This window comes from Saccostrea cucullata, unplaced genomic scaffold (genome assembly GCF_032062105.1).
Source record: "Saccostrea cucullata isolate Sc308-1 unplaced genomic scaffold, CSIRO_AGI_Scuc_v1 ctg227, whole genome shotgun sequence".
Classification (NCBI taxonomy): domain Eukaryota; kingdom Metazoa; phylum Mollusca; class Bivalvia; order Ostreida; family Ostreidae; genus Saccostrea; species Saccostrea cuccullata.
In genome coordinates, this window is record NW_026925050.1 from 45758 (window position 1) to 73757 (window position 28000).

Below are 28000 nucleotides of genomic sequence, written 5' to 3' on the forward strand. Positions count from 1 at the left end.
GATGAGTTTTAAACAAGTGCATTTTCACTTTAAATTCAACAGAGCCCCAACCCTGACCCTGTGGCATATATTTCAATTTTGGTAGACGCAATCCTTATTGCAATCATGCCAACATTTTAACTGGTTGATGTTTGGGAGTAAAACAAAATTAAAGATTGCATTACTTTTGATGGCCCCATCCTTCAGGACCCCCCCAAGAGGGGGTGGGTGGGGCAGGGGGCATGAATTTCACAATTTTTACTCCCCTTCACCCATTGATGCCATATGCCAAAATTGGTTCAATGGTTCCAGAGAAGAAACTGAAAATGTTCAAATGTTAAAGCACGATGGACATTGACAGATGGAAACGGAAAAACCACAAGTCACCGAACTGTATGTCTGGGAGAAGATACCATGCATTACCTAAAACTTCTTGTAGTAATAGCATATGCCCAATGTGAAAGTTAAGACCAAAGGTCAAAGACATTTGTGTCAACTCAAAGGACACCATACACCATGAGGGACCATCGATGTCAGAAAAAAAAACCATGCATTGCAAGTAACATGTAGCATCATTTTAAGGTTATCACTATCCCCCCTTCTTCCCCAGACACCCCAAAACATTAACACGCCTTCTTGTCAAGTGACCAAGCACATGAGAAATTATTTAAAAAAAAACTAAATCAGTAGATTTATATTATTTATTGACAAATGAAATTGTCATGTTTTCAAGATAAATATTCATGGACTCATCAACAAAACATAGTGGGAAAGCGATCCATCACATGTATAAATCATCAGTTTATACAAAGTAAAATAAAACAGCTAGGTTTATATCTATATATACATAAGCAAAAAGTTAAGTACATTAATCACTTTATGTAAATGTGTTTAAAAATGACTGTGGAATTTGGGATTAAAATAATAAAATTGGACGGAGAAAAAATAAAAACACACAAAACAAGGGGTATATTCATGGATGAATTAATGAATGTGACAATCCTTCAATGCATCACTGAGGTTTAATGATTATACACAGAAAAGGAAATGACTTACTGTTAAGGATATGATTATGTGAAATTCATGAAAAGTGTAAAAGATGTTTTAAACGAAAAAGAATGCACACTATGTTAATCTGACTTAGATAGAAAATCTCAGTGATTAGATTTTCAGCATCTCTTCTTTTCCTCTGAAAGCTTCAAATGCAGTTATATATATTTTCTTATAAATTTCATAGTAATTAGTGTCAAATTAAAAAATAAAATTAAAAGTTTACTTGTACATGTTGTATAAGTTCATAAGTTTACATAAAGACTATCAAACAAATGCAGTGTCATCAATATAACCATCTTTTGATACATGCAGTGCACTGACATAAAATCTATATTGTTTTGTCCCAAGATAAAAACTAATGATCAACAAAAATCAGTCAGAACTAAATCTGAACAACAAGATCAGTATACTATTTCATAATTAATAATTTATAATATATATTAATTCATAAATTACTTATCATAACATTATCAACAATAATTAAATATATCTGACAACATGCAACCTTAAAATAAAAATGGACGGTATATATGAACCACAACAAAACATTGGGAAAAAAATCACAGGAATCAACAATATACACCACACCGAGATTGTATACAATCAACAATGATCATTACATTATATCAAATTTCATGTAATAGGTATCTGCTCTTAATAAATATTTCTCTTTGAGAATCATTTGAATGAACCAAGCAAATAGCCATTTCTATACCCAATTCAAATCAAATCTTATTTCATCCTACGTAATTACAACTGGTACATCATCGTATAGCACTTTTATGTGTGGGATTAAGTTAAGCATGATAAATAATATACACAATTAAAATAAATAAATTAAAACAATCATAGAATCATTTAAAATAAATTAATGACCCCATCCCTTTTCCCAATCCATTAACTTTTAATGTCAATTTGTTTCTACTACAGTTGTATATTGTGCAAAAATGCTATGTGAATTTTAATCAGTCACTTAAATACTTACTGAATTCTTTAGTTTTTTTTTTTTCTTGTTTGAAAATTGATTTATTTTTTCAATACACAAGTACATGCATTTTAGCAAAACAATACTGGAAATGAAATCATGATAGGAGACAAAATAATATATACTGGCAACCTCCCAACAAATTAAAAACAAAAGGGACCATGGACGGCTTATATGTAAAAATATAAATTTTGTGGAGCAAAAATGAAAAAAAAAAAATTGGTTTAAAAATAAAACGAATAAACATATAAATATGTGAACATTTCTGGAGGGAATCATATGAACATAATGGCAAAAAAAATAAAATATCAACATTAGATAATTTTTATGTGGGTGACAAAAAAATCTATTCATCGACAGTACATCATAGAAAATCTTCTCTGTATGCCCCCACCCTTAGTTATACACCTGATATTTACCCAGAACTGGAATGGAATGTGACGTAAAAGGGAGTAAAACATTCCCTGAAAGTTCAGATTTTACAAATCACTTTTGAAAAATAAATATGGATGTAATATCACTAAAATCATTACAAAAAACACATCAACAACAGAAACATTTTGATGTAAATAATTTGAACATCTCTATAACAAGCTGTAAACATCTTTTTATATCTCAACAACTTCTGGTGGGGTAAAATTCTTTTTTTGATTTGGTAATAATCAGAAAAATTTTAATGCTGCTTATCAGTTTTGAGAAGTATTACATGTATTGTTAATACTGTCTTGTGATACTTGGAAAATTGTTCCTATAATGTCTGGAATGATTTAGAAAATTCATGGAATTCTTTTAAGGAATGCTTTCAGATGATAAATCCCTTAAAAAGGTACAAAACAAAGTATAACATAACAATTGAATCTTCTCTGTCAATCTTTAAAATAACAAGGGCCTAGGTATTTTCCAGAACTGACACAAAGATGTGCAATTTCATCTCAGGCGAATCTAGACTAAAACGGGGAGAATTTCTGATACTCTCTCTGGCAGCTGTATAGTTTACTTGGGTAATATTGGGCCCAGGGGCGGAGTTCTGCCTCGGGCACTGGGCAAACTGCTATAGTAGCCACAGTCACTGAGAATGCCCTCTATGTAAGTCTGCATTTGTTCATAGGTTATCCCTGCTTCCTTAAAATCAGGATCAAACTGGTGGTTCACTGGAGAGGAAAAAATTGAAATTATTTTACTTAAACTTATTAGCGCTCATAATTTAATTCACATAGTATTTATACATTAAACTTCATTAAAATTTATTTTAGAATATGTGTGATAAAAGCTTTTATACATGTAATTATGTATTAAACAAACATATATATATACCACTGTTATCGTCTGGAGTGGTCTCCCCTTCTACAGAACTGGCTGAACTAACTCTCTTACTCTCTACAGGACCTAAGTTCATGTCAATTATCTCCCTTGATCCAGACATCAACTGAGAAAAAAATAAAAATATTTATCGGGTTTGTAATTATCAATATTATGCATAAGAAATACATGTATATCAGCTGTATTTCCATTTTTTAAAAACGTTTCTGACAGTAATTCTGTACATATAAATGATATTTTATTTTTTCTCTCATAAATCTGACAAAAAAACTACCTATTTTAGAACATTACAGAATAATGCAAAATGAGAAATGAAAGTGAAAGTATTCAAATTTATTAGTATATCCTGAACCATTACCTTTTTGACCTCTGTCTTCAGATTGAGGCTGTTACTATCGGGAGCAAACAATGCCCTTTTGAACTTCTCCACCAGTCTACGTTTGGGGTGTGGATCTAAGGTGGGTGGAAGCTGACAGATGTACAGGATTTTGTGAAGCTGATGCATCATCTGCTGAATCGGGTCACTGATCTGTCGCACTTTACGCTGGGATATTGTCACAGTTGGTGTGTTAGCACTGTCTGCAGAACACAAATTACAAAATAACGTTAAAATACATCAATAACTAATGTACTTCACATACATGTTTTCTTTTGGGAATTTTTGAAAATATAAAATGAAAAAAATTCCAATTTATATTATTAACATGATCAACTTGCTTCTTTAATATATCACTTCTAGTTATTACTTGATTTTACTCTTATATCATATCAAAGAAAAATTATAAATTAACAGAGATAAATATTTATCTTTTTTAACACTATAACCCTATTTTCAAAACTTAGTTTTAGTCCAAGGTAAAGATTTCTATTTCTCTATACATATAAGATTGGATAGGAAGTAACTGTAATTGAAATAATGAGAACTTACTGGGTCTCTTGGTTTTCTTCTTGTTCCTGGCGACAGACTGCGGAGCTGGCATGCTGTTAGAGCGATGGTAGTCCCGTGCTGTCAGACTCTGCTCGTGGCCATTAATCAGCAGGTCAGAGGAACTGGAGGCCGATGTCAGATTACTGGGGGAGGGGTCACCTGAACTGTACCCAGAGTCACGAATCGTCCGAGCTATAAAAACAGAACCAAGATGTCAAAAAAATTCTTCATTGTAAAATGTATCTCAACTAGTGAAACTAACTAGCAACTCAGTGGATTTAAAATTTCAGACTGATATGTTTTCCCTATCCTTATTTACATGATCACTTAAGGTTACAAAAAATTGATTGAAATGAAATATTTTTTCGACAAAGAGTCAACAGGATCAGACACGAGTTTAGAAACTTAGAAATTCCCGTGTAATACAACAATTTGTAAATTGTCAAAATATAAACACATGTATATACATGGTCTACTATTTAAACATAGTAGCAGAATAGCGTCTGAACTCACAGTGGCCATTAGGAATGTCCAGACTGAGAGGAGACAAGGTGAACTGTGACCGCTTGGGTCTGCGCTCAGCCCGTCGTGTCTTTGGGGTGTGGGGCGGGCGGGGGATGGAGGGGAGGCGTCTGGTCCCCCGGGTACTCCCAGCACTGCTCTCCCTACTCTCACACTCACTGCTGGGGCAGCTTTCATCCTCCTCATCAGAAGATAAACCTAGAACACATGTATACACATCATTGTCTGTATGCTTAAATAACAGATTGAAATGGATGGAAATCAAAAGAATGTTTGACAGCACATCAAAAAATCAGATCTGAATAGCACTATTTTGTTATATAAATACATGTACAGTCCGACTATAAATAAATTTACTTACTTCTTTCTTACTATAGCAAAAGTCTTATAAAATTTCATTTAATTTCAAAATATGGAGGAATCTTAATTTTGGGAAAAAAAACTGGGTTTCTTATAATAATTTCATTCAGTAAATTGCTAGATTTCACAGAATAGAATTAAGATATCAATATAAACTTCACAGGTTTTGCTTATTTGACTTTTCTTACCTCCTGAAGAGAGGGACTCGGACTGGAGAGCTCGGGTAAACTCGACCTCCACCAGACTCGGGTCAATAATGTCCCCGTCCTTCAGGGCCACCGCCCCTCCACTACCCGCCAGGTTGGCCAAGCGGTCGTACTTCTCCTGAGAGATCTGGAACAACTGATGGTACTTCTGCATGTTCTGGTTAGCCTCAAAGTAATGTCTGAAAATCACAAAGTTGATCATGATTGTAGTTGTTTAAGTGCATGTTCGCAGTAGTCAATTAGACAAAGGACATATACTTCTGTCATACTAGTTCACTATTTTTCACAAACATTTCTACTCAACAATTCCTCATCCTCGAAATTATATCCCCACGAACTCATATTTCTTCCTCAAAACACGAAATTTTGACCCCACGAGAATATGTGATTTTACAGTGCAAAAATATATCAAAATGAGAGTCATTTGAAAAACTCTTTGAATTACTCTTAATTCTGAGTCATATGAATTAGTAAATATTAAAATGATCTATTTTTTCTTCTATGGTTCAGTGTACAAGTGTTTTGAGCTACGTTGAATAAACTCTCCCAGAGTGATTCTATACTTTACCTTTGTGATTTCTTTTGTTCCTTCTCTAGCTTTTTCTCTAGTGTTATCTGATTAATCCTGAGGTTGTCCACATGTACCAGGAGTTTGTCAGCGATCTGTGATGCCAACTGAACCGTGTCAGGACGATCGTCCACTGATTTACAAATACAGCTGAAAAAAAACAAGACAGTTAAACATTAAGCAAATTCAACACTCTGTGTATTGTCTTCCAGTACATGTCAAATTAGATACAGGTTTCAGTCTTTTGATTATTGATCTTTAATATGTACCTTCTGACAGTCTGAATAATTCTGTCGGAGTAAGCTCCCTCTGGAATAGCTGTATACTCTGCATTCACAATCTGTAACATTAATATTTCTTATTCAGTATCCTACATTAAACTTGATTTCTAACTTGAAGTTCATAATGATTTTTTGACAATAATCTTGCATAGCATTACATATTCATGATGATTGATAATAATTACCTTTATAAATTAAATTAAAGGGCTAATATGCCATTTTTTCATTGCTTCGCTCTATATGGAATCAATTTAATAAATTTCCTTAAGGTGCCTCTCACCTTGTTAACAAGCACCAACATATTGTCACTGAAGAAGGGGGGCTTTAGTGTACACATCTGATAAAGGATACAGCCCAGAGCCCAGACGTCAGCCTTCTCTCCATACGGAAAGTTCTGTACTATCTCCGGACTGTGATAATAGAGAAAGACATACTTTGTAATGAAGTGCCATCAAAGATTTCAGACACTCAAGTTTTACACTAAGTAATTTTTGAAAGTTTAGGAATGGAATCTTTCTCGAGGCTTGAAAACTCCTATGTTTTTGAGAATATATGTGTACATGTAGGAAAAGAAAATGTATCTGTTAGATTACAGGTAAAAAAGTCACTTTATTTGTATCTAATCTTGTTTAGAGAATAAAGAATGGTATCCACTAATGCCACAATGTACCATCAATAAAGAAAGATACCCACCATGTACCCAATCAATAGAGAAATTGATGCCCATCACTTACCACCAATAGAAAATGATGCCCATTTTTTATTACCCAATCAAAAGAGAATATGGTGCCCACTACTTACCACCAATAGAGAATGGTGCCCACTATTTGCCACCAACAGAGAATGATGCCCATGATTTACCCAATCAATACAGAATGGTGCCCACTATTTACCAGATCAATAGAGAATGGTGCCCACTACTTACCACCAATAGAGAATGGTGCCCACTACTGAAGTCATTTTACTGCAGTCACTTCTCTTCTGTTTGGCTAATCCAAAATCAGCTGGAAAAATTAAAGTAAACTTTTAGCATATTTCATTAAGTACTATTATAATACCTTATTGACACCTCTGTCTCTAAGATAAAATTTTTTTTAATGATTTAAGATCTCAATTTTTAAGGATAAAAAGATGCAGGATTTTTTAAGTTTTAAGGTTAGATCGCACTAAGTATTCTAAATTTAAAATCAGTATCTTAAAAATTTTTCCCTGTATTGAAGACAACTGTATAATAACCAACTAAAATCAAGATCAGGAGGAGATAACTCCAGGTCTACTATCTATAGGATGAGATACTTAATATAGTAACATATACACTGTAACCTCTGACTTACTATGTACCAGAAGGACTTACTGATAGTGACTTTTTCATCCTCTGTAAGTGTGGGGGGGGGGGGGGGGGAGGGGGTGGTCAGTCTAGATCAGGAGGATGTAACTCTAACTTACTGATTTGTCAGGAGGAAATAACTCTGACTTACTGATCTGTCAGGAGGAGATAACTCTGACTTACTGATCTGTCAGGAGGAGATAACTCTGACTTACTGATAGTGACTTTGTCGTCCTCTCCTAACATGATGTTGTTAGGGGTCAGACAAGATCAGGAGGAGATAACTCTGACTTACTGATAGTGACTTTGTCGTCCTCTCCTAACATGATGTTGTTAGTGGGGGGGGGTGTCAGACTAGATCAGGAGGAGATAACTCTGACTTACTGATAGTGACTTTGTCGTCCTCTCCTAACATGATGTTGTTAGGGGTCAGACAAGATCAGGAGGAGATAACTCTGACTTACTGATAGTGACTTTGTCGTCCTCTCCTAACATGATGTTGTTAGGGGTCAGACAAGATCAGGAGGAGATAACTCTGACTTACTGATAGTGACTTTGTCGTCCTCTCCTAACATGATGTTGTTAGTGGGGGGGGGTGTCAGACTAGATCAGGAGGAGATAACTCTGACTTACTGATAGTGACTTTGTTGTACTCTCCTAACATGATGTTGTTAGGGGTCAGACAAGATCAAGAGGAGATAACTCTGACTTACTGATCTGTCAGGAGGAGATAACTCTGACTTACTGATAGTGACTTTGTCGTCCTCTCCTAACATGATGTTGTTAGGGGTCAGACAAGATCAGGAGGAGATAACTCTGACTTACTGATAGTGACTTTGTCGTCCTCTCCTAACATGATGTTGTTAGTGGGGGGGGGTGTCAGACTAGATCAGGAGGAGATAACTCTGACTTACTGATAGTGACTTTGTCGTCCTCTCCTAACATGATGTTGTTAGGGGTCAGGTCAGTCTAGATCAGGAGGAGATAACTCTGACTTACTGATTGTGACTTTGTCGTCCTCTCCTAACATGATGTTGTTAGGGGTCAGGTCAGTCTAGATCAGGAGGAGATAACTCTGACTTACTGATAGTGACTTTGTCGTCCTCTCCTAACATGATATTGTTAGGGGTCAGACAAGATCAGGGGGTGATAACTCTGACTTACTGATAGTGACTTTGTCGTCCTCTCCTAACATGATGTTGTTAGGGGTCAGACAAGATCAGGAGGAGATAACTCTGACTTACTGATAGTGACTTTGTCATCCTCTCTTAACATGATGTTGTTAGGGGTCAGACAAGATCAGGAGGAGATAACTCTGACTTACTGATAGTGACTTTGTCATCCTCTCTTAACATGATGTTGTTAGGGGTCAGACAAGATCAGGGGGAGATAACTCTGACTTACTGATAGTGACTTTGTCGTCCTCTCCTAACATGATGTTGTTAGGGGTCAGGTCAGTCTAGATCAGGAGGAGATAACTCTGACTTACTGATAGTGACTTTGTCGTCCTCTCCTAACATGATGTTGCTAGGGGTCAGGTCAGTCTAGATCAGGGGGAGATAACTCTGACTTACTGATAGTGACTTTGTCATCCTCTCTTAACATGATGTTGTTAGGGGTCAGGTCAGTCTAGATCAGGAGGAGATAACTCTGACTTACTGATAGTGACTTTGTCGTCCTCTCCTAACATGATGTTGTTAGGGGTCAGATAACTCTGACTTACTGATAGTGACAGTCAGATCAGGAGGAGATAACTCTGACTTACTGATAGTGACTTTGTCGTCCTCTCCTAACATGATGTTGTTAGGGGTCAGACAAGATCAGGGGAGATAACTCTGACTTACTGATAGTGACTTTGTCGTCCTCTCTTAACATGATGTTGTTAGGGGTCAGACAAGATCAGGAAGAGATAACTCTGACTTACTGATAGTGACTTTGTCGTCCTCTCTTAACATGATGTTGTTAGGGGTCAGACAAGATCAGGGGGTGATAACTCTGACTTACTGATAGTGACTTTGTCATCCTCTCTTAACATGATGTTGTTAGGGGTCAGACAAGATCAGGGGGTGATAACTCTGACTTACTGATAGTGACTTTGTCGTCCTCTCCTAACATGATGTTGTTAGGGGTCAGACAAGATCAGGAAGAGATAACTCTGACTTACTGATAGTGACTTTGTCGTCCTCTCCTAACATGATGTTGTTAGGGGTCAGACAAGATCAGGAGGAGATAACTCTGACTTACTGATAGTGACTTTGTCATCCTCTCCTAACATGATGTTGTTAGGGGTCAGACAAGATCAGGGGGTGATAACTCTGACTTACTGATAGTGACTTTGTCGTCCTCTCCTAACATGATGTTGTTATGGGTCAGTCAAGATCAGGAGGAGATAACTCTGACTTACTGATAGTGACTTTGTCATCCTCTCTTAACATGATGTTGTTAGGGGTCAGACAAGATCAGGGGGTGATAACTCTGACTTACTGATAGTGACTTTGTCGTCCTCTCCTAACATGATGTTGTTAGGGGTCAGACAAGATCAGGAGGAGATAACTCTGACTTACTGATAGTGACTTTGTCATCCTCTCCTAACATGATGTTGTTAGGGGTCAGGTCAGTCTAGATCAGGAGGAGATAACTCTGACTTACTGATAGTGACTTTGTCGTCCTCTCCTAACATGATGTTGTTAGGGGTCAGACAAGATCAGGGGGAGATAACTCTGACTTACTGATAGTGACTTTGTCGTCCTCTCCTAACATGATGTTGTTAGGGGTCAGACAAGATCAGGAGGAGATAACTCTGACTTACTGATAGTGACTTTGTCGTCCTCTCCTAACATGTTGTTGTTAGGGGTCAGACAAGATCAGGGGGAGATAACTCTGACTTACTGATTGTGACTTTGTCGTCCTCTCCTAACATGGTGTTGTTAGGGGTCAGTCTAGATCAGGAGGAGATAACTCTGACTTACTGATAGTGACTTTGTCGTCCTCTCCTAACATGATGTTGTTAGGGTCAGACAAGATCAGGAGGAGATAACTCTGACTTACTGATAGTGACTTTGTCATCCTCTCTTAACATGATGTTGTTAGGGGTCAGACAAGATCAGCAGGAGATAACTCTGACTTACTGATAGTGACTTTGTCATCCTCTCTTAACATGATGTTGTTAGGGTCAGACAAGATCAGGAGGAGATAACTCTGACTTACTGATAGTGACTTTGTCGTCCTCTCCTAACATGATGTTGTTAGGGGTCAGTCAAGATCGGGAGGAGATAACTCTGACTTACTGATCTAGGGGTCAGACAAGATCAGCAGGAGATAACTCTGACTTACTGATAGTGACTTTGTCGTCCTCTCCTAACATGATGTTGTTAGGGGTCAGACAAGATCAGGAGGAGATAACTCTGACTTACTGATTGTGACTTTGTCGTCCTCTCCTAACATGGTGTTGTTAGGGGTCAGTCTAGATCAGGAGGAGATAACTCTGACTTACTGATAGTGACTTTGTGTCCTCTCCTAACATGATGTTGTTAGGGGTCAGGTCAGTCTAGATCAGGAGGAGATAACTCTGACTTACTGATAGTGACTTTGTCATCCTCTCTTAACATGATGTTGTTAGGGGTCAGACAAGATCAGGAGGAGATAACTCTGACTTACTGATAGTGACTTTGTCGTCCTCTCCTAACATGATGTTGTTAGGGGTCAGACAAGATCAGGGGGAGATAACTCTGACTTACTGATAGTGACTTTGTCATCCTCTCCTAACATGATGTTGTTAGGGGTCAGACAAGATCAGGAAGAGATAACTCTGACTTACTGATAGTGACTTTGTCATCCTCTCCTAACATGATGTTGTTAGGGGTCAGGTCAGTCTAGATCAGGAGGAGATAACTCTGACTTACTGATAGTGACTTTGTCGTCCTCTCCTAACATGATGTTGTTAGGGGTCAGGTCAGTCTAGATCAGGAGGAGATAACTCTGACTTACTGATAGTGACTTTGTCGTCCTCTCCTAACATGATGTTGTTAGGGGTCAGACAAGATCAGGAGGAGATAACTCTGACTTACTGATAGTGACTTTGTCGTCCTCTCCTAACATGATGTTGTTAGGGGTCAGACAAGATCAGGAGGAGATAACTCTGACTTACTGATAGTGACTTTGTCATCCTCTCTTAACATGATGTTGTTAGGGGTCAGACAAGATCAGGAGGAGATAACTCTGACTTACTGATAGTGACTTTGTCATCCTCTCTTAACATGATGTTGTTAGGGGTCAGACAAGATCAGGGGGAGATAACTCTGACTTACTGATAGTGACTTTGTCGTCCTCTCCTAACATGATGTTGTTAGGGGGGTCAGTCTAGATCAGGAGGAGATAACTCTGACTTACTGATAGTGACTTTGTCGTCCTCTCCTAACATGATGTTGTTAGGGGTCAGGTCAGTCAAGATCAGGAGGAGATAACTCTGACTTACTGATAGTGACTTTGTCGTCCTCTCCTAACATGATGTTGTTAGGGGTCAGACAAGATCAGGAAGAGATAACTCTGACTTACTGATAGTGACTTTGTCGTCCTCTCCTAACATGATGTTGTTAGGGGTCAGACAAGATCAGGAAGAGATAACTCTGACTTACTGATTGTGACTTTGTCGTCCTCTCCTAACATGATGTTGTTAGGGGTCAGACAAGATCAGGAGGAGATAACTCTGACTTACTGATCTGTCAGGAGGACATAACTCTGACTTACTGATCTGTCAGGAGGAGATAACTCTGACTTACTGATCTGTCAGGAGGAGATAACTCTGACTTACTGATCTGTCAGGAGGAGATAACTCTGACTTACTGATCTGTCAGGAGGAGATAACTCTGACTTACTGATAGTGACTTTGTCGTCCTCTCCTAACATGATGTTGTTAGGGGTCAGACAAGATCAGGGGGTGATAACTCTGACTTACTGATTGTGACTTTGTCGTCCTCTCCTAACATGATGTTGTTAGGGGTCAGACAAGATCAGGAGGAGATAACTCTGACTTACTGATAGTGACTTTGTCGTCCTCTCCTAACATGATGTTGTTAGGGGTCAGACAAGATCAGGAGGAGATAACTCTGACTTACTGATAGTGACTTTGTCGTCCTCTCCTAACATGATGTTGTTAGGGGTCAGTCTAGATCAGGAGGAGATAACTCTGACTTACTGATAGTGACTTTGTCGTCCTCTCCTAACATGATGTTGTTAGGGGGTCAGACAAGATCAGGGGGAGATAACTCTGACTTACTGATAGTGACTTTGTCGTCCTCTCCTAACATGATGTTGTTAGGGGGTCAGACAAGATCAGGAGGAGATAACTCTGACTTAATGATCTGTCAGGGGGAGATTACTCTGACTTACTGATAGTGACTTTGTTGTACTCTCCTAACATGATGTTGTTAGGGGTCGGACAAGATCAAGAGGAGATAACTCTGACTTAATGATCTGTCAGGAGGAGATAACTCTGACTTACTGATAGTGACTTTGTCGTCCTCTCCTAACATGATGTTGTTAGGGGTCAGACAAGATCAGGGGGAGATAACTCTGACTTACTGATAGTGACTTTGTCGTCCTCTCCTAACATGATGTAGTTAGGGGTCAGACAAGATCAGGGGGAGATAACTCTGACTTACTGATAGTGACTTTGTCGTCCTCTCCTAACATGACGTTGTTAGGGGTCAGACAAGATCAGGAGGAGATAACTCTGACTTACTGATAGTGACTTTGTCATCCTCTCCTAACATGATGTTGTTAGGGGTCAGACAAGATCAGCAGGAGATAACTCTGACTTACTGATAGTGACTTTGTCGTCCTCTCCTAACATGATGTTGTTAGGGGTCAGTCTAGATCAGGGGGAGATAACTCTGACTTACTGATAGTGACTTTGTCGTCCTCTCCTAACATGATGTTGTTAGGGGTCAGGTCAGTCTAGATCAGGGGGAGATAACTCTGACTTACTGATAGTGACTTTGTCGTCCTCTCCTAACATGATGTTGCTAGGGGTCAGGTCAGTCTAGATCAGGGGGAGATAACTCTGACTTACTGATAGTGACTTTGTCATCCTCTCCTAACATGATGTTGTTAGGGGTCAGACAAGATCAGGAGGAGATAACTCTGACTTACTGATAGTGACTTTGTCATCCTCTCCTAACATGATGTTGTTAGGGGGTCAGACAAGATCAGGGGGAGATAACTCTGACTTACTGATCTGTCAGGAGGAGATAACTCTGACTTACTGATAGTGACTTTGTTGTCCTCTCCTAACATGATGTTGTTAGGGGGTCAGACAAGATCAAGAGGAGATAACTCTGACTTAATGATCTGTCAGGGGGAGATTACTCTGACTTACTGATAGTGACTTTGTCGTCCTCTCCTAACATGATGTTGTTAGGGGTCAGTCTAGATCAGGGGGAGATAACTCTGACTTACTGATAGTGACTTTGTCGTCCTCTCCTAACATGATGTTGTTAGGGGTCAGTCTAGATCAGGAGGAGATAACTCTGACTTACTGATAGTGACTTTGTCATCCTCTCCTAACATGATGTTGTTAGGGGGTCAGACAAGATCAGGGGGAGATAACTCTGACTTACTGATTGTGACTTTGTCATCCTCTCCTAACATGATGTTGTTAGGGGTCAGACAAGATCAGCAGGAGATATCTCTGACTTACTGATTGTGACTTTGTCATCCTCTCCTAACATGATGTTGTTAGGGGTCAGACAAGATCAGGAGGAGATAACTCTGACTTACTGATAGTGACTTTGTCATCCTCTCCTAACATGATGTTGTTAGGGGTCAGACAAGATCAGCAGGAGATAACTCTGACTTACTGATTGTGACTTTGTCATCCTCTCCTAACATGATGTTGTTAGGGGTCAGACAAGATCAGCAGGAGATAACTCTGACTTACTGATAGTGACTTTGTCATCCTCTCCTAACATGATGTTGTTAGGGGTCAGGTCTCGGTGAAGAATCCCCTTCTCCTTATGCAGATATCTCAGTGCCAGCACCAACTATCAAAACAATTCACTGATGTGTATAACACAGAAATATCACTTTGTCTTTTATATACTTGAAAGAACTATAGGAATTATCCAAATTTAAAATCACATGTACATGCATTACCAACTTTTACGTTGAGTCAAGCATGGAATTATCAGCTAACTTATTGTAGTAGGAAATATAAAACCAACTCCCTTATACCTGTGTGATATTGTATTCATAAAACTCACCTGCATGAAAATATTCCATATCCTATCTTCTGGGAACTTCATGTTCTTTTCCTTCAGTGAATTAAAGTGTTCCCCTAATGGGGCCCCCTCAATCAACTCCATCACAATATAGAGCTTTTCTTCTAAAAGAGGGAGAAAAAATAATATAATATATATGCCAACTAACAATGTGTGGAATTTTCCCAATTAAACCATTTATTTAATAAAACAACTGTTTATTATGTTTGGTCTAATACTTTAAAGATTTACTCCACCCATGATTACATGATTTGGTTGATTTTGTCAACTAGAGCTATAATGATAATTTAACTTAAAATTTTTTACCTTGTACAAATGTTTTGTAGTAACGGACAATATTGGGGTGTTTCATTTGCTTCCGTATTATGGCAATTTCATTGATTATCTCCCCTACACTTTGATTGCGTTCCTGTGAATTCCGACCAAAGGCGGGCGACTCATAATTTATCTAGAAATACAACATTACAAATTCAACAGTTTTGTCAATCTTATATGTCAACATTATTCTATACTTTATTTGTTCATATCAGACTGAAGATTTGGAAACATCCACTTTTAGAAGATTTTCTCTAATATTTTGGACAATTTGGTGTTTTATTTATTAAACTCTAGATGTTGACTAACTTAATCTAAATGAATAAAATAGGTCATTATTCACCATATGAAGTGAGATCATTTTATTTGAGGTCTACTCAAGACATTTTAAGATTTCCTTGACCCACTTAGGTGACCTTAACCTTATTTAACTACTGACCTCTTTCATGGCTAGGAAGGTCTGTCCAGCAGTCCCCTTGCACACTTTATACACAGATCCAAAAGCACCTTTCCCTAACAATTCGAACACAGAGTAGTCTCCAATATGGCGAGTTGGAGATCGATTTAAGTTTGTTTCCTGGATGTTGACCAGAATTTCTTCAACCACCTCAGCCTGTCAAAATAATCAGTTTTATCTAATAAAGCATCAATGTAAAATATTTTCACATGTAAAAAAACCCATTTTTCTTCCTTTTTTTTTTTAAATTCGCAACAAGAGTGAACAAGCTAAGCCCAATGTTGTTCAAGGATCTTATGCTTGAAAAGTAATTCTATGTAAGCAAGCTAAAAAGCAAAATCTTTCCTGGAGTTAAAAATCTACAATGAAGACACTTACAGTCAAACCGTTAATTTTTTCCACTAGCGGCTTGTATTCATTCAAGTCCTGTTTGTAGTGACCAATGTTTATAAACATTTCAAATAAATCCACAGGAAACAATCGCTTGAACAGCCGTCGATTTCTCTCCATACTGAACAAAAACCGGAGAGCACGGAAGCTGTACTTCTGCAGACTTTTACACAGTTTTGTTTCTTCTGGTGAGCACTTTTCACACGGAGGTAAAATTAAACATCCCAGCGTATATATTCCATTAGACTGAACAATCTGTTGGGCGTTAGCATCGTTCATTACCAGCTCTGTTAAAGCTGTACAACACGCTGTAAAGAAGAAAATTTCTCAAGATGTACACTCCAACAAAGTTACAATTTAAATCAATTGATACGACAGTAAAACAATGCTTGCAATATCTCATTTAACTTGGTTTTAAAAATAAATGCAATATTAAACATGAGAATATTTATACTTACCACATTTCACTTGATATTTTTGATCCATAAGTTCCTCAGCCTATAAAAATGGGGAAAAGATGTCAGATATTTTTATCGGCAATAAAAATCAAAATTTTTATCTAATTGGTATACTAGGCTTGAGAGTGACAGAATTATTACAACTAATACCTACATCCCTACAATTTTGTTTAAAAGAAAAAAACTGAAATATATTACTTTTTTTCAACATGATCGATCGAATTCCAACATGTTGGAGAAAATTTATAATGCAACACCTTTTATCGATCATTATCATGATGATAGTCTAAATGACAAGTGAAAAACATAATCTGCAGAAAAATGCAAACTGTTTGCAGAATCAATGAGATGGCTTGGTTATAAATGGTACCACCCCTTTTTCCAAGGTAGAGCTAGTGTACTGACTCAAAACCATGCAACACTCAAGAGGGGTTACAAATGGCATGTTGCTATGGAGACTCATGAAAGTGTTAGAAAACAAGAACAAGGGCTGCTATGAAGACTTCACCATGAAATGAATTTCATTCTGATGTAATGAATGAATGGAAAGCAAAGTGCTTAATGTTCATTGGCATAGTGTCATGCATGATTTTGATCACTGCAAAGCAGGCAAAAGGTCAAGGTTAAGTTCACCTGTCTGCCTGACGTTTTCTCATTGGCTGCCATTACATTATCGAATACAATCTGTCAGATTTCAGAAAAAAGACAAAATGATTTTTTTTTTCCTACACAGCAAGGTTAAAGTACAAATTGAGTAATTTTCATTTTAATTCAAAGTGGTTTGTATATAATGGGATTTTTTTTTCTGCCTCATATTAAAGTAAATATATATATTTTTTTAATTTTGAATTGGTATAAGATATAATGGAGGTAGCTTACATCATCTATGGGTGATCTACCGTGAGGCCCTGCGCTGGCTGCACTACAACCATTCTCACTTCTCTCTGTCATGAAGTTTCTGTCATTCCTATAAACAAAGCAAAATCTTAGATAATTTTCAAAGAATTGAAGAGTCTGTCATTTCCCATATTCTTTTAACAACTCAACAGTTGCCAAAATTCAACCTTTACAAGTAATCAATTCATCTTAACATGCTTTTAATTTGAAGCCAACTTTGCAATAAGCAATCTCCTATTGAAATCTATCACAAAATCACAATCTGGATATGTTACAGATATATATCTTCAGTTTAATCCCCACTAAATGAATGAAATTTTTAATCTTATCCACAATCTTTTTTATTATTTCTAACAGAATCCATTGTATGGATATTCTTTCTAGCCTTATCCCCAGTATGGATATTTTCCTACCCCTATCCACCCTATAAATATTTTTCAGTATACAACTGACCTGAGTAGAGATAGGATTGTGGGTATCCCTCCCATCTGTCGGATCTCTTTATTTGCCTCAGGGTAGGTACACATGTGGATTAAACACTGTATGACAGGGAGAAGAAGGTTCACATTGTCAAAATGTAACTGACTCAGTAAAATAGGGATGCCTTGGTGCTCCTGCACTGATTCCTGACACGAACGTTCATTACACAGTCTTTGGAGAAGCTTGGCAGCTAGTCTGTAAGGACAAACACATTGTCTTCATGTATTTTATAAAAAAAGAGAATACTCCAGTTCATTTACTGTCAAAATCTTTAATGATGTATTTTCATGATATCAAAAATTCTTAGTGCTTTTAAAGAAAAGTTTGTGACCTACTTTTTGGACAAACTGTCATAGTCCTTTATGATTCCCAGCAAGTCTTCAGCACAGTTTCTCTCTGCTATCAGCTTCCTGGCTTCTGGGCTGTTAAAACACAATGTCAAATACAGTAAAACTTGGCTATAATGAAATAAGAGGGACCTATGAAATAACTTCGCCATATCCATAATTCCTTCTATAAGGAATTTGTTATATTTATATTGCTGGGAATCCAAGATAACTTTGCTCTATCCATAAATTCGCAATATCTGTGTTCGTACTAGACGAGTTTTACTGTAATTCCTAAAAACTCTTAATGCAATCTTTATCATCCTAAAGTTTATCGTTATTTCATGAACTACAATGCTCCTATAAAACATTTTTACACAGTGATTAAAATTGTTAAATTATGAAAAAATACCATTGAGCTAAGGCAAGAAGAGCGTGTAGTGCACAGTGGAGTGCAATAAGGTCATCACCATGGCCACGGAGTAGAAGAAGTAGTCCCTCATGAACTTTACACTCGATCAACCATTCTCTCTGTGTCTCATTTACAGCTGCAAACTTCTGGAAAATGTCTACAAGCAATGATAAAAAACACATGAGAAGTCAGGCAAATAATGAAATAAGGGGGCACTGTATAAATTCAGTCAAACCCTGTTAATTCAAACTTGACAGGACCAAGAAAAAACTTCAAGGTAGTCAATAATTCAAGATAAGGGGGGTTTAATATTTAAAGAATATGTGGTTGGGACTCCAGTTTGACATATATCCATGGTGTTTGCGATATCAGTGTTTGAGATACCGAAGTTCATCTGTATTTTTTAATTGAGAATTACAATTGGCCAAACTTACTTGACATTTCCTTCAGTATATCCACTAAATACGGAGAGTCTCCATATAAAAGATAGCTCTTGGTTGCCTTGGTGAACAGCTGAAACACAGAAATTATAAAAAAAAAAATTATAAGTAAAATGTGTAACTGTTGTGCTAATATTAAAATCATAAAGGTGTCTCAGAAAATTGGAAGAAAAGACAGAATTTCATTAAGTTCAATTTTGCTTTCAATCTCTTGTAATAAACAAACTAATGGTGAGGATTTATATTTCTATACCTCTGTGAAGACTTGAAGTCCTCGTAGAGAGTAGAAGAGCTTCTGGTACTCTGGATCTCTCATCAGGATCCTGAGGCACGTCACCAATCGGAGGACATTCTCTGACGGAGCGGAGGTAATCCAGTCCCTGAGATTGAAAACGAGACTAAAGGTAATAAGGTATAAAGATACAACTAATCTATTATAAAGGTTATCCAGGTGTAAAGCATTATAACTAAAGGGTAATGGAAATCCAGGTTTAAGGTATCAAAAATCTTTTATAAAGGTAATACAATTTATAAAGGTTCCACAAATCTATTATAAATGAATTCCAGGTATAAAGGTACCACAAATCTATTATAAACGTAATCTTGATATAAAGGTACCACAAATCTATTATAAAGGTGATCTGGATATAAAAGTACCTCAAATCTATTGATATTTAGATATTCCACATACATATAAAATTATACAATGCACTTTATGATGTGCATGTATGCACATATAACTGATCTCAATATTTGCCAACACACTTAATCTGAATACTTAGCATTTAGGCCTGAGTACAATTTTCTTTTAAGTAAGGGTACATGAGTACTTACACACAACATAATCTTTGTTTGATTAGAGCCTTGAAAACCTCTGAGAATTTTTCATGAAGGGGGTGATTCACAAACTGTCTCTGGGACTGGTACTTTAAGCTAAAAATAGAAATGTCACTGATTATAAATTTAAAGTCATTTTTATCAAAATTAAAAAGAAATACTGTAATTCAACTAAATGACATGTTCATTCTATATTTAATTTAAGTAAATACACAACTATTTAAGGATGTGTAGAAACTGTAAAAAGGTTCTACAAAAACTGAAAGGACCCTTGTAAGGTATAAAACAGCTCATACCTTTACATTGCAAGTGATGAATATTATTTCAATTTATTTTTGCAATGATAGTTTAGTGACTACAGTATATAACTTACTTGAACTTTTCTAGGACCAGACTCTCCTGGGATTGCTGCTGGTGTTGTATACTCCTACCCTGGGGACTCGGCCATTGTTGATGGCTGACGTTTACGGTTTTCTTTGAGGAGATGGATGGAAGCTAAATAAATGGCACAAAAAGAATATTTAATTACCGGTAAACATGAAATACTGAAAATTATAAACAATAATTATTTTTATTTACTCTTAATAAAAATTTTCACAGGGAATATACTAGCAACCAATTAATACAAGAAATATTTTGGACATAAAATTACTGTAAAAATTTCACCAAAAATTTTAATTATATAAACGAGTAGTCTATAGGGTTTAATTGCATGAATAAAAATTGAAATAAGTAACTTTGATAAACTGTAAGCATACATGGAATTATTTTCCCCAATGCTAATGTCTTATATTTTTTCAATAATCAAAAAATGAGAGATAGTTTTAATTTTATATTGTATCTAGTAAAGTCTTTGTGGTGTCATATTATTATTTTACACTTTCTGAACTCAAAATTAAATTGGTTAATCAATCAACTTAAATATTTTTTTTTAATTCTAGGCCAGAAAACTCATTCAAAGCAATGTCATTATGACAAGTTAAATCTTGAAAGAGAAAAACTTCAAAAAGTTGTGCAATACTTAAATCGTCAACCCATTTAGGAAATTCCCAGGTATACAAAAACCATTGAAAAAAGTTTAGACAGTGAGAAAACAGACCTATGTTCACCTCGACACTTCAATTAAAGGGTTTAATCTGCCAAAGTTTACATACAGACAGTGCTTTAACACTGTCAGTCATAAAATCCTTCAGGGTTTTAGACATATACACTGTAAATACTTCCCACCTTGATTTATGATGTGGGTATAACGATGACTAGACAGAAATATATAGGGGTACATTATAACGTACTGAACTTTAATGTCATAAATGATTTCCCTTGTATTCAATAATGCACATTGTGTTCAAATGAGAATCCAAGGCTAATATTTGCACATGTATGTATCTTTAAACAAAAAAATTCAATTCCTCTCAAAATTGGTATAATTTTCCCAATCTTATTTTGGTTAAAAACAGAAAAAAAAATTACTTTCCTCTAACTAGCTACAAGGACACAAATACCGGTACTCTTCAGCCTCTGAGTGTATGAGAATTTCAAGAGTCAATTTACAGAGCCAGGGTAGGCTTGGATGAGGGGCTATTTTACTGTCAATGTAACTCACTACAAAGCCAGATTATATGCTTGCTCTGTTACTTCTATCTTTGTGCACTTAATACATTCAGTCACTGTGCGCAATACTCGTCATTGACAGGGTCTTTTTCATTAAGTGGATCAAGCCCTGAGAGGTTACTGGTTGGAAAACCAAATGGGGCATTAAGAATTTAATTCAGAATACAAAGCAGTTTTTTGATAAGTGAAGCACTGAGGATATAATACTGAGTATAAGCATGTTAAAAGTAACATACTTGGTAGAACATTATAAGGAAGAATTTTATACAAGCATGCTGTTTGTTAACTTGAGTATATAATACTGAGTATAAGCATGTTATAAGTAACGATACTAGAGGGAGAACATTGATAATTAAGAATACAAACCTGTTGTTTGTTAAATGGAGCATTGAGGAGTTGAAGAAGTTGTCTCAGTCTTTTGCAGTCACTGAAAAAAAAAATATTTATTAAGTAATCTCTGATCAATCATGGTTTCAAATTAAGTATCTAAATAATAATTTTACTATAATGGTCAAACATTGAGTAGAATTAAGTACCTAAAATAAAAATTAAACCTCAACGCATTCACAGTTGTTTGTGTATGATTTGTATTTGTGATAATGATAAAAAAAAAAGGGGGGAAGGGGGGGGGGGTCTGTTTTAAAAAGGTATCTGGAATGGTACTTTACATTTTACCTGTTTACATCTTCTGTTCAGGTTAGGACTGTATTCAAAACTAATACTGAGGTATATATAGAATTTTTTTGGTCTTTTTAATGCTTCCTTTAGGAAAAAAAAAATCTTCATAGTTTAAGGACTAAAAATCCTAAGAAGGGGGGTGGGGGGAGTGGGGGGTGGATGGTGGTGGGGGGGTGTGCAGCTTCAATTAAAATCTTTTTATTCTCTTTCCAAATTATGCACTGTGACGTACATTGATATTGTAAAAGATTATTGATATAAACAAGTTATATTTTTTTCTTTGATGCAAGAAAGCAAATGGTTCATAAAAATTAAACATCTCCCATTTAAAAGAGTCAATCAATCACTCTATAATCAGAGCCCCCCGGTGAGAAATTTACCCGGATCCCCAAAAATCCCGACAATTAGCCATTCACATAATGTACTTATATGCCACCCCCAAGTTGTGGGTGGGTATAAACCTTTTATTTACCCAATTATGCCTCATTGTGCAAACACAATTTTATCAATATATTTAAAGCCTCTATATAATCTCACCCAAAGAGTTTCCATTTTTAAAGATTTCGGTTACAGCTCTTCTTTCTACTCTTACAAAAAGTTATAAATACCAAACAAAGGTATCTTTATATATCACTGAATGCAAGTTCCTAGCTTGTCTAGAACTGAAAAGTAATTAAAATCTAATTCTGATATGTATTTCTTCAGAATTATATATATGCATTGGATATTAATAGATTTATACCTAGTAATAAAAATAACCCCCATCCCCATCATTATATTTAAAGTAAAATTCAAGGAAGTTCCTTTCCAACCAAGTTGTCTATGAAAACACTCATGCTTTCCTTTCTTTCCCCATTTTTATTTTTTTATTGTAATCATAAACCTAAAATGGCAATGACCTTAGTTTACACAAACTTAATCCAGTTGAACCTTTTTAAATTAATCATTCACACTACCTAATGTGGCCCTAATGAAACAGAGATTCTTACTTCCAATTTTCAACAGCTCAGCTGCTCCACAGTAAATCAATTACAGACAAATGGACTTCTCATTCAGTGAAGAGAAAAAGCCTATAGATGGCCTATACACTCAGCATACAATATATACCCCTAACTGCATTAGCCGTTTGTCAATTAGTGATATTTCCCCTAATTGATTATTGATAAAAATCTGTCAGGACATATTTATAGGTAAAAACCTTAATGACTTTTGTATATCACTCTCATGCCTGGATGCTAATCCAATCTCCTATATATTGGAACCCTGCATTTATAATTCATTGTGGCAGGCCTACCTTGCCACATTACATTAGCAGGTGCTCCGAATGTGTACAAATATACCTGGGTTTGTACGCGCCGTAAGAGGATTATCAAAATTAGCCGTTAGGCTTTTCTGGATTGTAATAATAAGAATGGTTTGTAATTACAGTTGCCCAGTTCATAACTTTATTAGCAGGTGCTTTTATTCCGACATGTTTGATATGAAACACATAAGATTATATATATCAACAATAATTCTACACATTGATTAATTAAGTGTTAATATGATAAGAAAAGATAGGATTTTATTTGAAGCTATTAACATATATTTAAGGACAGACAATTATATGCCTTGTTATAACGTAATTCATTATATTCATCACGTTTACAACTTATAAATAAATCACAGGGAATGAAAATCACTTGTAGTAAGCACCAATTCATTATATGTTAGCATGATAAGTGTGTTTGCTATAACCATGTTTTACTGTACATGATTCAAAATTTAAATTTGAATTTTACTTTTGTGCTTTGACTTCGGCAATCCTTCACAAAAAATTATGTAATAGAGCTTGTGTACGGTTATATTTAATCTTAAAAAAAAAAAACTAATTAATGTAGCAATCAACAATCTATTCATTTCATTAGATTACATAAATGCTTATACATGTACTATTTTCAAAACATGCTAAAGAATTCTATACTTCTCAATGCTAGCATTCAGTTTAATCTGAAATATTTTAATCCTATTTCGACATTTGACAATATTTGAATTGGGCTCTATATAAATACACTGAAACATACGATTCTAATCAGCTGTTTTGCCCTATTGAATTTCAGTTCATGACCCTCTTGAGCTAACGGTATAACTTAAGTAACACAATATTTAAAAGAATTGATAATTAGGCACAACTGTTTGCACTCTGTTCTTGCAGGGTGCAATGTATACTTCAAATAATCTGATATTTCTTTGCTACTCAATAGTTTTTCCTTTCAAAGTGATCAAAAAAGAGAAATGTTCGTGACAAAATCTGTTTTGACTGTCCTCATTGACTGGAACTTATACCAGTGTGATAAAGAAAGAAAAGTCTATTTTAGGGGGAAAATATATAAATGGAACACTACTGAAGAAAGTAAATGAGGTGTCACTGCAATATAAATATTTAGAACAGTGTCACACTATTTTGAGATTAGGAGGTACTAACATGTTATTCCATATATATATTTCAAAAATAGTAAAGAATATAGAACTTCTAGTTTGTAGATACAGTTCCCCATATAATTGTTTATATAAAAGCTTTCAACTCAATTCTTTATCAAAATTAACTCTTGAATAATTATATCTTGTTTAAAAAGTAAAAACTTTACCATATATTTTTCACCTTTGCAATCAGTTTTACTGTGAATTCTGACCTTTATTTCATTCCCATTTTACTTTTTTTTTCTTCTTTTCATTAATTATTAATTTTTACTGTAACTTTTTTTACTGTAGTAAATGAAATTCAAGAGCAAGGAGAAAGAAATAGAAATCACAAAATATATGAAATTTACGAAGACACTATAACCCCAAGTACAGTAAAACATACTTACAGCAAACACTCTTATAATGCATTGACGCTTAAATTGAAGTGATTTTCATTCTCCGTGACATTGAAATATGGGGTAAATTAAACGGCTTCAAAGAATTATGCTTATAATGAAGCAAAATCACCCATCCTGGGTGCTTTATGTTATAAGCCTGTTTTTACTGTACTTTAAAATTTTAAGAAGTTGACATGAGGAAACTCAAAGTAGCCTGGGGGACATAAAACTTAGAAGAGCTCGCTTTTGATCTTAGTCTTACATTATTCCAAAGGAATATATACTTTAAAAAAGTACTCACTCATTTGCGGGAGGAGATCTTTTCCTTTCCTGGGTGGGCATGTTCTGATGGACGGATTAGATAGATAAGGACCCACGACACACCTCTCCTTTACATGGTGGGTACGTCTTTGTCTAGCTACATCTGAAATGGACATTAAGATGATAAATAATAGTCATGTATTCAGGTAATCTACCCTTAACACCTCAGTACTCTGTGACCCTGTTTAAACTTTTAAATGCTGCATATTAAACAATATTTTGTTACTAGTCTTTCTGCTTTTCGTTTATTATTAGGGAAGTGAATGGACCTTCTGTTTTACTGGGTATACATGTAGAACACTGCTTCATTGATGAGCATGCAGAAAGGAAAAATATAACAGACTATTATGGTTTTATGGAAATTACACTTTTGCGGCTTTCTAAAATGTCTATACATGCATTGCTGCTTTTTGCATAGTTTGTGCATGTTGTGACGATGGTTTTGATCAAAGTGAGATTTTTTAAGGAAAAAAGGATGAGAGAATTTAAATACTATCCTCTGTGAGATGTATAAAATGTGATACTCCCCCCCCCCCCTTCCAAAAAAAAAATGTTTTCCTCAATATTACATTGTGATGCTAACACAAAAAAATAAGATTGATATTCCTTTACCATGTTTACATTAAAAAATTATTCATGTATTTTAAAAAAAATATTTAATTTCAGTTTGATTTACTGAAAGACTTTAATTCGAGTGGTTATAAGGGAAGATATCGATATCAAAAGAGGCATGCATTTCAATTTTTTCCTTTCAGTTCATTTTTGCATTCACCATGCATTTTTATCATGTTTATGCACATTTAAAAGAAAATGCAGGTGTAATATCTCCTATATCCATTGTGACTCCAACACATCTGATAGAAAGTTTAGCAAGTGTGAAATTAAACTTTACAAAAACAACTCATGATTCTACCCAAAACCTGACATTCCCCACTGATAGTGTTAGTCAGGTCAGAATTCTTGAGTGTCAACATTTTACGAGATTTAATATCTTTATCTTATTAAAGAAGATGCTACTCTAGGAGCGGATGTTGCTGTCAATATTACAAAAAAATCTCAGATAAATGGGAATAAGATCATCCAATATTGGTAGGACTCCCTGATAAAAGTAACAGGTAAAGCTCTTGAAGACTTGACACGGGTTCTGGGGTTATCTCTAACCCCTGACAATAGGGCATCCCTCCATGGGAATTTCAGAAATGAAATAAAAATTTCAAAGTGACAAAATTATCAAAATTTATTATCTAATCATGCTTATAACATGAATAACTACAGAGTAAAACTGTGGACTTGTTTTGATCCTTTTTACTTAAACAAATGTTAAATCCAGCAATTTTTGACATTTTTTTTAGTCTTGAGTATGTAAACAATTTATGGTCTACAATATATGCATGGTCTCTACATAAACATGATAAAGACACGTTTATTAACATTCTGCCATGCAAACCCTTTTATATTCAGTCTCACATCCTTACATTTATATGGATTTTATTTCAAATCAAGCAAGCAAACAAAAACTGACAGACATACCTGATTCACATAAATGGTGATGAGAACACTAACTCCAAATCAAATTAATTATTATTCAACTGTCACAAAACAGTACATGTCAAGGCTCCGTTCAATCTGTCAGAGTGTCACAATAGGATATGTGCAGTGTAAAAAAAATTCAACATGTTTTTAAATGGATTTCTGATCATGTTCTGTCATGAAGGCATTTAAATCTGACGTCACGAAGATCAAACAAAAAATCTATCGGTTAACGGTTCCAGTGTGGGAATCGGAGCGTGAAAATAACTGTTCACTTTGACAGGTCTATAATTAATCGGCTAATTACTGACCCACTGTGCTGGTTATAGAAAATAAAATTAACCGACGTAATATAAACCCCAAAAAACTGTTGTATTTAATTATTCAGAGCTATTTCAAGACAAACACGTAGGTCTATTTATTTGATTTGTTTTTTATTTCAACTGTGCAATTTGGAGAAAGTCGGGAAGTCGACCCAATTCATATTAAAAAAATAAATGCCAAATAATCAAATTGTCACTTTTAAATTCCCTAAACTAAAAATTAGTACAGTAAATTTTAACTTTGATGTAGTCCTGTCATTTTCAAAAGATCGGCGAGATTGAAAATTTGTAAACATTGCACCACTTGGCACTTACATTTTTCAGCATAGATATCGAAGACAGAACTTGTAGAATGGATCTAAACTGTTCATAAATATGTTAAAGGTTTTGATCTACCTACTCAAATGATTAAAAAATAGCTTAAATAGACTGTAAAGATGATGAACAAATACAAAATTTAAGGTTTACCTGGCCGAATTTCGATATGGAGGCCATTTTTCTTCGATCAATAATCTACCAATCAATACACAGGTAAAAGCGGCTTTGGCAACCAATGAAAATTGAGCTCTCAATAGCCCAAGAACGATAAGTTAAAAGATCCGCAAGACCACAATTTTTTTTTCTTCACTTTTTTGACACATGGGAATCCGATAATGATTTGATCTGGATTGATAAATTAACTTTTCCTTACACATGTTACATTAAAAAAAAAAGATTGGGTGTGTGGCAACGCACTTTGAAAGAATTACGCACTTTCGAAAAAAAAAGATTCAAAGTGCGTTAAAATTGGGACAAATTCAACTCAAAGTCCGTACCAGACAAAATTTGAAAAAATGTTTCAAAGTTCATTGATTTAAAATTAATGCACTTTGAAACATT

General features: G+C 35.5%; 1 protein-coding gene across 3 annotated transcripts; it reads right to left on the reverse strand.

The window, feature by feature from the left end:
- Window positions 1–666: 666 nt before the first annotated feature.
- LOC134267931 (serine/threonine-protein kinase Nek10-like) lies at window positions 667–27650 on the reverse strand. 3 transcript variants are annotated; one of them, XM_062750135.1, is made up of 28 exons: window positions 27590–27650; window positions 25249–25371; window positions 21796–21856; window positions 20192–20313; window positions 19816–19914; window positions 19235–19361; window positions 18976–19054; window positions 18542–18698; window positions 18139–18225; window positions 17777–17998; window positions 17306–17393; window positions 17060–17110; window positions 16427–16466; window positions 15957–16276; window positions 15561–15734; window positions 15113–15254; window positions 14789–14910; window positions 14467–14569; window positions 7128–7206; window positions 6483–6612; window positions 6191–6261; window positions 5922–6071; window positions 5336–5532; window positions 4779–4985; window positions 4266–4457; window positions 3696–3916; window positions 3332–3443; window positions 667–3168 (listed from the first exon to the last, which is right to left on the reverse strand). In XM_062750135.1, exons 2-28 carry the CDS (start codon window positions 25287–25289, stop codon window positions 3011–3013), a joined length of 3552 nt encoding a protein of 1183 aa, XP_062606119.1. In that variant the 5' UTR covers window positions 25290–25371; window positions 27590–27650; the 3' UTR covers window positions 667–3010. The 3 variants fall into 3 exon arrangements, with proteins under 3 accessions (XP_062606119.1, XP_062606118.1, XP_062606120.1); XM_062750134.1 differs by lacking the exon at window positions 27590–27650 and adding an exon at window positions 26799–27155; XM_062750136.1 differs by lacking the exons at window positions 17060–17110; window positions 27590–27650 and adding an exon at window positions 26799–27155.
- Window positions 27651–28000: the final 350 nt, after the last annotated feature.

What these genes read in the sequence shown, in the direction of transcription:
- LOC134267931 (XM_062750135.1), bottom strand. Translation starts at nt 25,289, where the DNA reads ATGCCCACCCAGGAAAGGAAAAGATCTCCTCCCGCAAATGA. An exon ending in TATGACAGTTTGTCCAAAAA is followed by an intron (nt 17,999 to 18,138) that starts GTAGGTCACAAA and finishes TTGTCCTTACAG; the next exon opens with ACTAGCTGCCAAGCTTCTCC. An exon ending in CGAGTCCCTCTCTTCAGGAG is followed by an intron (nt 4,986 to 5,335) that starts GTAAGAAAAGTC and finishes CATGTGTTCTAG; the next exon opens with GTTTATCTTCTGATGAGGAG.